At 34.7% G+C, this 10,518-nt stretch overlaps 1 protein-coding gene across 1 annotated transcript; it reads left to right on the top strand.

Annotated features, from left to right (window-relative positions):
• The first annotated feature begins 2,187 nt into the window (after positions 1-2,187).
• LOC115454267 lies at positions 2,188-10,167 on the top strand. The gene is made up of 6 exons (XM_030183012.2): positions 2,188-2,308; positions 4,097-4,754; positions 4,820-5,010; positions 5,250-5,451; positions 5,818-6,345; positions 8,989-10,167. Exons 1-6 carry the CDS (start codon positions 2,291-2,293, stop codon positions 9,246-9,248), a joined length of 1,857 nt encoding a protein of 618 aa, XP_030038872.1. The 5' UTR covers positions 2,188-2,290; the 3' UTR covers positions 9,249-10,167.
• Positions 10,168-10,518: the final 351 nt, after the last annotated feature.

Below are 10,518 nucleotides of genomic sequence, written 5' to 3'. Positions count from 1 at the left end.
GCACTAACGCTAACTAATATTAAAAATCATTGTAACTAATTTTATTGGAAATAAAGAAATTTAACATCTAATGCCGCTGCCATAGAGCAGTTTTTTCGCTGACTCGCCGACTCCTTAACATCTCAATACATAATGTGTACTGTGTACTGTATAATATTTAAACCATTTGACTAAGTTATTCCATATAGTCCGCATCCCGCACAAGTTGCCACAAACGTGTGCAGATTTCCCAGCGGGCCCGACCCAACTAGCTTCTTGCTATAAAAGCTTCGCGTGTCACTTCTTCGCCGGTATTTATCGATATGCCTTACGTATTTCTGATTCAGTGTACTTGATTGTAAGCATAGTTGAGTTACAATTCTAATATGTCGATTTAATAAATATATCGTTGTAGACAATCACTTAAAAATGTGGAACGAAAAGCCGAGCTCTAATTTTGCTGGGTTTATTTATTCACTCACCACACAATGGGGAACAAAACAGCAACGTGGACAAGTTTCATTCTCTAAGGTAATGGTAAGACGGCTTTCCTTAATCACAATATTGAAGTCACAAACCCCTTCACTGCCGACGTCATAGATCTAGCTTGTTGTGAATTATACTATCTGTAACGTTTTGCGGGTTTCTTAAATATACTTCTTGCTATTATTAAAGTTCAATATCGTGTAAATCTTTTGTGTTCGATGAGTATAAAATAATTGGGCACCCTTAAGCCATACACTGTTTTCATTCTTCACGCCAATACTTTTTTCATTACCACGCCAATACTTTGAATGACGAGACGAACTTGCCGTTCGCCTAATGGTAAGTGATACGACCGCCCAGAAACAGAATAAACACCATCCAATTGAATTACAAATTATTGTTTGGTACGCTACCACTACGCTCGCCATCCTGAAATGTTAAGTAATATTATGTCCAGTAGTTACACTAGCTACACTTTGTACTATTAACATAAAACAGCGCCGTCTAAATAAGCTGGCAGAGTAACGCTGTACTCGGCTCAAACAATTTCCTGTGCCGAGCGCGGCGGATGCCCCGGCCGCAGACAGGATGTCACTTTGCCTTGTGGTCAACGTTCAAACTGAATATGTTCAATAAACGGGTCAAGTTTGTGGGTTTGACATGTTTTTTAAAATATTTCTTTTACATTCACGCTTCTTGTTCAAAGGGGTAGGCGCAATTAGTGCAACTACTTTCCGTTGTGTATTACCCTAATCCGTGTAGTATTTATTCATGTTGACGCTGATGCTCCAGGGTTGATGCTGACCAGATAGACTTTGGATACAAGGTTTATCTGGTGTTGGGTACAAGTCAAGGTTGGTCTGGTTACTCTCTGATGGATAAAGTGATAACTTTACTCAGCAAGGAGTCGAACCGGAGACTTCAGCGCAACAGTCGTACCCTAATATAACTACGCCATCGAGATTGTCTACCAAGTTCTTTATAGCCTACGGAGGGTGATGACCACCCTGATGATAGGTGGTCGCCCATGAACGTGCGATACCAGGGGCTGTCAAAAAACTATCTAAAAGCTACCAAAGATGTGAGAAGGGATGTTGGTAGTGATTCCATGGTCGTCATTAATCAAGACTAGGTGCTTTATCGACCCTAAAGTAAAAATCTATAAATCTAGTTTTAAGGTCCGATAAAAACTGCTAGCTATAAAATCTGTCACCTTTTCCTATGTAACTACCAACGAATAACAATGCGATGTTTTGACAGTATTTGAGTTATAGTAGTGAGCATTGCCTGATTGACGTAAACCCATTATTGTAGTGTATAAAAAAAGATTTAAAAAATGCCTTAGTTTTCATCAGTAATGTACCGTCTTCGTACGCAACGTAGTGCAATAGGTATTAACGAGATGGCGCCAGTAGTAGATTATCCGTAGATCTATTGTCATTGTCGCAAAATTCCCGTCATACCATAACGAGTAGTCCTTATGATATTCTATTGGTCAATATATATGAAACATTTTATTAATATATTATGTAGTATTTAAGACTTCCTCAAAAACTGTGTACTAACACTATATCCATTTATAAATATTTTAAGCGTTAATTAATTTTTATTTACAATAATAAATTAACAAAACGTTTTTTCTAAAGCGACTTAAAAGTTTGTATTATAAAAATTATATCAATCTTCGTAAACATTTTTAAAACATCCATTTGGAACGTTCGTTTATCAAATAAATGAAGGTAGACAGTGCATCGAATTAATTGTATGCATTGTGAAGTGATTAATGTGTTTGAAATGATTTTTTTGCCGTTACAAATGTGTGAAAATGAAAGGTTTTGTTGAAGTAAGTAATTATTACGTATATTTTATTCTTTTCTATTTTTATATACTGCGAAAGATTCCCATTGTTGGCGCCTTACTGGACTAAATGTTTTCCAACGTAGAACTGACTTTTAAATGTGTTAATTACAATTAATAAAGAGTTTTGATTTTTTAATAAAAAGGTGTAAATGTGTTAGGAAGATTCCCATTGTGGGTGGTAAATGTTTTCCAACGTAGAATTGACTTTTAAATGTGTTAATTACAATTAATAAAATAGTTTGATTTTTTAATAAAGTGGTGTAAATGTGTTATAAACAGTCTTCTAGTGGTGCGCTAAAATTGAGGTTTAGTTTTTTTTTTACACCTCCACGATAGATTGACCCCACTGCATCTAATGTTAAGTCAAATAGAATGTCAACTGACGAGAGATGATTACCCCTCGGCAGTCGACACAATAATGCCGGCCTGTTGGAACTGGATGTACACAGACTGATCCCGGAAGATAATTTATGTCTATATAATCCAGTACCCACAAAATAACTTACAATTTTTATGTTTTAATAATTTAACATAGCATCATTTTTACTTTATTATTTGAAGTAAATGAAATGCGAATGTGAACGTGGGCTTCTTCTAAAAACATATCAGAAATTATATTGTGTTTGTTCCTTAGTTTATGTAAAGAACTTAATTGTGATCCCTTTAATTTTTTAATATGTGTGAAAATACATATGTGCTTGGGTATTTTATCGAACAAAAAATCATTTATTTCCATTTTTCTTTTTACTTTACTAATAAGAAATAACTACGAACTATGTCAATTATTAGGCCAGGCTTCAAATAGGTTAACGAGTCAATTACTACAAACGCAACAACAGCACGCACCTAATTACTATAATATTGTTTTAAAGAAATATATAACTACGTGACGCAGCGGGTGATTACCCGACTATGAAATAAAAGGCCACGGGTTCAAACCCCACACTGAGAAAATTAGACTGCAGACATTTGTTGCGGTGCACGGTTATTTTAAGTTATGTGGGTCTTAATATTTGTGTAATAAGATTATGTACAATCAATTCTAACCCGAACGAAAATAAATTTGGCTATAATTATTTAAATAAAGCCTGATACAAACTTTCTTTTAACACAGCGCAAACTAGTAGCTAAGAATTGCTATAGCTATACGTATTTCAACACGGTGGTAGAAGATATGCTAAACAACAGCATTACCAGATATTTAAAATACTGTGTGTGTTCAAATAAAAATGTTTACGGATTTTCAATAAAAGTGTTTACAGAATTTTTCGCACCTATTTGTATTTAAATTGTCTCCTGACGTTTCGAAGGCTTTTCATCTTTCGTGGTCACCGGGCGGATTGGCGATGGGATCACGAGTTCTATTCCAATGTCTAACATTCGCGTAAACATAAGAAATCATTATACTGTATGTGTAACTCAATGATAATTCGGGTCAATGCAGCTTCGGCTCGACTCCTTTACGCCGCTTGGCTTAACCCGGGAATTTAATTTGCTAAATGGATTCGCTTCCCGTGCCCCAAGTACACAATTTATGCAGTTATTGATCGTACTATGTTGTGTTATGTTACATATTCTACATCTACTTAAAATATTTGATATAATAATAGTAATACATTCAACACATTTAGAGATGACATGAAAAGTAGCAAACTTTTGTCTTGTTGTTGTGCAAATTTCGAACCCATCGCGTATAGTTTTACAGTTTATAGTCCATTGCTCCACAGGCTACTATTAAACTATAAATAAAAGAAAGTAACTAAAATTTCAGGCCCGTTGCATAATTTGTAACTTGGTATTCTGCTGCGCTGATTGTCGTTGGAACCACGAGCAATCGACACATAACCTTACATACGACTGCCCCATCTGCAGAGGATATAAATATCTTTGCAGACCAGAACATCTTAACCAGGATTTTCTTAATCACATCTCTGAAGAACACTTGCCCTTACATTGTAGCAAGTGCTCTAAACATTTCAACAAAATGGAGGACTTACTAAACATACAAGAATGTTCAAGTATTTCTGAATTACTAAAGAATGAAGAAATGGGACAGAAAGTTGACGATAAATTTGATTCTCTTTACGAGAAAATATCTGTCAATGAAGAAGTTAGTGAAGAAATAAATAAAGTAACTAAAACAGCTATAATAACTCCTACAGTTAGAAAAGCTAATATTGTTGATTATGATACGAGTGATGATGAAGAAGGCACTTCTAGAGTTGGTAGTAGAACGCCACATCCAAAACTAACTGGTAAGGTATCTAAGCTGAAGAGGCAAAGAGCTGCTACTCCTCACGCCAAGAAACTCCTGAGCTTGATGAGGCAGAAAGTCGTAGAAGAGTACGAGGAGACCGTGGATGATGAAGCCCAGTTTAATGGATATCCTATGTCCAGTACCACGCCTTCAAGACACGAAGTGGATGCAGGTAAGAAAATACATAAGTACACAATAGTAAATAACGAACCATCATACCTCCCTTAAATGTTTCAGAAATTCAAAAAGAGATGACCACACCAACATCTCATCTTCCACACCTGATGAAACTGACACAGACGGTGACCACCAGCACGCCCACGCATCCTGCCTGTGGTGGATGGTCATTATTCCCTGACGCAGGAGCTGATTCCCCTCTCTCGGAAATAGAGAATACTGGGAGCCCAGCACAGAGCATGGGAAATGAGGTACGTATTCTCTTAATGGTAATTATCGATTTAATTATATTATAAATCAGAAATATAATTATTGTGACGTAAATGTCATCAAATAAATTAATTGATGTTTAACGAACATAGGCAATAAAAAAAATTATAAAATCATAGTTCAACGTAATTTAAGCTTGTTGTAAATAATGAATATGCAGTTACAACTTCAATACAATGTAACTAAAAACTAGCTAAAATAACTTAATGCATATTTCTAGCCATCTAAAACAGACTCCGATGCTGTACCTCCAAAACTAAAGAGCATTATCATCACGGCCAGCCGGCTCCGTCTCAGCAGCCAGGATAGCTCCGAGAAGCACGTCACTTTCCAGGACTCTGCTAATGTAGAATCATCTATGAAGAAGAAAGTCAAATTTGCTGAAGACACAGTGTTCGAACAGGAAGCCAAATCGAAACGAGGTTAGTTACGCAATTGATTGCCGAATATCTGCAGATAGCTTGTGCCAATTAGATTGGCCACTAATTCGCAACGTAATGTGTATGGTATCTAGTTAGTGTATCAAGATCGGCTTGTGTGTGGCAGTATATTTGGACTGTTAATCGTGATGTTTAGGTGGGATTTTAATTCCTTTATTTAAAATTGTATATAGCCATCTTGTAACTTCAAATGAAGTGATGATGGCTTATATCAACATAATTAAATGATAGAAAATAATATCCTGTATCAGTAAATCATACTATTGATTTAAAATTTATACTAAAATTTAAGTTTGGAAATATTATTTTTGGTTACTTATCTATATTACTGCAATCATTATATTTCAGTATACCGCAAACCTCGACGCATGCTGACACCAGGCCCTCAGAAACGGTTCTGCTACAACCCTCGATTTCAAGCGCTGATCAACCGCTTCGAGAACCAAGGGCTCATCCTCACCAGAACTCCAATCACCAAAAAGGAGAAACCGCAGGAAAGCACCCCACCCACAACCGAACATGGTCTCCCAGCTAGAGCTATAGACTTCGTAGAAGAGAGTCCAATGGTCAATTTGTCAAGGGATTCAGAAGACGCTTACAAAACCTGCATAGATTCGTCAGAACTAGGCATGAACACTGCAATCACAGCCCTAACAGCCAACATCGCAGGGTCTCTACAAAATTGCCTAAGTACAGTCTTCAGAACTTCCGAAGAAGAAACAGAAATACAATTCAAATTCACCATCACGAAGAAGACTGTTACCAAAAAACAAGTGGAGAGTGATATGATAGAGGACAACCACGGTGAATCAGTGAAGGAGAACATGTGGTCCTGCGTTGCCAGGGCTGTCCGCAACGTGTTTTGGGGCGGTCAGGGTAATTTATCTGAGACACTTTTATTGCCTTTTCTCATTTCTTAATGGAGTCGTTTTAGTGTTTTCCGAGGTCCCTTTAGAGTCCCGTGTGTTTAAGGGTATTGTTTCGGTTATCCCTTCCTTTGATGATTTACTGCTTTTGTTCGAATTGGAATGTGGTGTTAAAACGGAAATTATTCGTACGTAAAAATAACTCGAGAAAAAAAAATATAATTCGGACAAATTGTAATAGTACGCCAAATTATTTGATTATTTTATGTCTGACGAAAACTTCGCAAATTTATGTCATAATCTCATTTCTTTATATTCTTTTTTTTATGTAAATAATTAACGAGACAAGCAATTAGCTCCATTGTTAACAAGGCCCACGTTTTCCCTTAAACCAAGCATATTATGATTTCAGTTAATTACCCTGAGCTATAGATTTTGTCTGTATCCCTAGTAACAATACTGGCTCCAAATTCCTTTAAATCGGAAGACAATAATCCACACTATTGTGGAAGCACTAAGTAAAATAATGATACGTAACTACACTCTTATGAGACATACTTAATGTAACCATATACAAGCATACAGTCTATGAACCTGTCAATTTATCGAGTCTTAATAACGGAGATTGGATGAAGTCCAAATTTTTTGTGGTTTCCGTAAAAATTCATACGATCTGGAACAGTTCCAGGGTAAGGGGTATATAGAATTCACGTTGTAAATTTTGGAAACGATGTCATACTCGCTGCAAGAGCCCACCGTATTGAATATTGCTGGAAGCCTAGATGTGTTGACTTTACTATAATATAATAATAATGAATTACAACTTTTATATCCTAAAAAGTTCTAGCAATTTTTATAAATTACAACCACTGATACAATTCAAGTGCCCTATAAACCAAATTTATTAATATTAGATGAGAAACAACAAGCGGAAACGATAGTTGGATTTACTAACATGGTATCTTAATTTACAGAAATTTCCTCACGACGTGACGTAACGCTCACAAAAATTGCAGGACAGTAGGGATATTTGTTTTTCATAACAAAAAAAAATCGAACACTTATAATCATCACTTTTTTAATTAGAATATTATACTCTACGAACAAGTTAAGTTTTCCCGCCACATTGCGAAAAGATTTTGGTTTATGTTTTTTTTTTATTTATAAGATTTATTTAAAGCTTTTACAACCAATTTTTTTAAATTTTAGTGGCCAGTCCTTTTTTTAAAGAGGGTTCATAAATAAATTGATTTACTTGTTTTGTTCCTTAGACTTTGTTGAGTAGTCTACTATTAATCACAATTATCATTAAATATGTTTTCAACCATAAATAAATTTTCTACTAAAGGCTCATTTAGACTATTATTTTAGTCGAGTGGCGAGTATTCAACATCGAAACGTATCTCTACAAATCTACTCGACTATATGTTCAATGTTCAGGTACCGTCATAAATTACTCGCTTTTCAACTAAAATTCTAGTCGAGTTCGAATTAGGCTTTATACAACTAGGCAATATCCAGCTTCCCAACAATACGCTGTCCATACTGAGTTATCAATGCTGAGTATAAAAATGAGGTTGTTTTTATATCATCCGCTGAAACATTTGGCGTTAATTGCAGAAACCAGTCGGCATAACCGCGCGTAAATTTAACATGAGTGGGTATAAATTATGAACGTGATGTAAACTGAATAATTTAAATAAAAATACAAAAAGTATTTGATGTAACAATTGGGTGCGTAGGCTATGAAAGCAGTGACTGTCAGCATTTCATTTTAGTCGGATTCATTGCCGAGTTTAACATATTATGTTCCTAAGATAGCGAAATATTAGTCTACTCTAATACGTCAATCACATCTAAATACTTTTTTAAATTAGATATTAAATGATATTATTGCCACTACAAATTTAGTACTTCATAATCTAAAAACTTTTATACACGAACGGGACGGAGACACTAAAACATCCATCAAAACCGGTACTAAAAAACCGGACTAACATTTTCAATTTAAGGTTTTAGGTAATAGCGGGGAATAGAGAAATTTTGGCCTGAATTCAAAATACATAGTCTGCCAATCATCTGACGCCTTCATGCGAACGGGCGAACTTTGTTCAACCGCTTTCTGGTTCCATTTTCATTTTCTAGAAACTACCATGGTTTTTGCTTCTAAAATTGAGGGGTTTGTACTTCCATAATAGGCGCGTTAGTATTTTGTTTTTTTTTTTTAAACCTGTAATAAAATTACCAAGATTAAAACAATAGCAGGTGATCTCTCGTATTATTTCGTTGGTAAGATTTCTCGATTTAAGTTCTATAATTACTGGGCATCACTTTGAACATTAATTTCTCAGAGCACTATCGCAGTGGTAGGATATGTAGTACTTGATAATTCAAAAATATTCGGTATAAAAATACGGTTTTCGCAGATTATTATTAGACATATACAAATTTATTTGTAAGGCAATTTTAAAATGTATAAATATAAGAACTCAAATTCAAATACAAAACAGTCTTTCATAAGCACTTATCATAAATCATCAATTCATCATCATAAATCTACTACGACTGTGTTATCACTGTGAAGAAGAAACGGTGTAAACTTCCGTAGCAACACGATCTGTCAAGGTATTCCTTAACACTTATTATATTTCAGGTTCAAGTCCTCAAAGCCCTCAAGACACATTTAATTCTACTTCATCATCAACATCCAAACGCAAATGTGAGGAGATGGATCCAGGAAGTCCACTAAACCACAAAAGGCACAAATACGAAGGCAGAATCAGAGCAAGGCCTCCTCTCAGACGCAGCAAAAGCTCTGTATCAGCCCTAAGAAGTTCGCGATCGGCTGAACAGCATTCGATATTGAATGAGATCCCAATGATGCAAGATGATGCTGTGAATTTGAGTTTCTAGAACAAATTATCATTTTTATATCAATAAAAATAGAATATTTTTAATAATTTTAAGCTTGGTGGAAAACGACTAAAAACGTTTCAACACTTGCACATTTTTAAATATATTTTTAGGTCATTAAAATTTGGTGTAAATATATAAATACATTACTAACATAATGTAATTATATAATATGTTAGTCATGTATTTTCGTCATATTATTAACTCCAACAAATCTCATAAAGGATAAAAGGATTTTAAATTTTTTAAAAAGTGTAATAAAAAAAAGTAGGTTAAGATCATAGAACTAGGATACACTTATTGTTAAGAAGATTGTGCATTCATGAAATTGTGAGTGAAGACAATCTATTGCCTTTCCTAAATACTGTTAGAGATTAAGAGCATTACACAGAATATTTAGACCTTTAGTGTCCTTGTTACCAATAGGCTTCTACTTAGTCATCGTTTACTGAATCTAAGGTCTCAATTGTTTTCGATTATTGAAACATATCAAACAAATTATATGATTTATTATTCTTCATTATTAATAACAAATTATCAGATGGAACCAATAAATCTATAGAAATGTTATGAGATCAGCAAGCAGTTCGCAAAGCTTTGCTTACAACGCAAAATTATTAAGGCCTAACTTTAGTTGTACTTTTCGAATCAATAAATCTAGTATTGTAACTCCCAGTGCCGAACCAAGACTTATATCATTGAATATTGTGAATTGCTTTGTATGGAAAGTTTCGGACAAATGTTGACAATATTTTACATGTTTTCAGCTCCAGGCTCCCAGAATCCTTTAAATATTTGGCTTATTTATCAAGTCTTGGCTTGAATCAGATTTATGATTTTGATCTTTAGTGCATTTGAGGACTGTATTCGTTTTAGTTATTGCTTGGTTTAAGTTAATTTAACAAGTAAACTTAACTTATTTTGTGTATTATTTTATATCCCATATCCTGATCATCTCTAATTAATAACGTAACATGTTCCTAATGTAGGTAAGATAGATTATAATTAACCTTAAATAACAGCCTTTTGAATAATAGGTAATACAGGCGAATTCCATAAATTTTGATTTATCACTAATATTATAATTAATAACTACACGCCAGGGAATCTATTATAATTATCATTCTGTACGTGTCAACTTAAAATGATTAACGTTTGATCGCATTAGCTGCATTATTTGGTCGTGATAGGTCTGTCATATGTGAGAGTCCGCCTGGGTAGGTACCATCGCCATGTCTATTTCTGCCGCCAAGCAGCAGTGCGTAGTTAC

This window comes from Manduca sexta, chromosome 11 (assembly GCF_014839805.1).
Source record: "Manduca sexta isolate Smith_Timp_Sample1 chromosome 11, JHU_Msex_v1.0, whole genome shotgun sequence".
In the NCBI taxonomy this organism is placed as follows: Eukaryota; Metazoa; Arthropoda; class Insecta; order Lepidoptera; family Sphingidae; genus Manduca; species Manduca sexta.
The sequence above is the reverse complement of the archived record's forward strand: the minus strand, read 5'-3'. Positions and strand labels throughout refer to the sequence as shown.

Excerpts from the sequence above, each read along its gene's own strand:
- LOC115454267 (XM_030183012.2), top strand. Across the intron at positions 4,755-4,819 it reads AAGACACGAAGTGGATGCAG|AAATTCAAAAAGAGATGACC; the intron begins GTAAGAAAATAC and ends TAAATGTTTCAG. Across the intron at positions 5,011-5,249 it reads CACAGAGCATGGGAAATGAG|CCATCTAAAACAGACTCCGA; the intron begins GTACGTATTCTC and ends GCATATTTCTAG.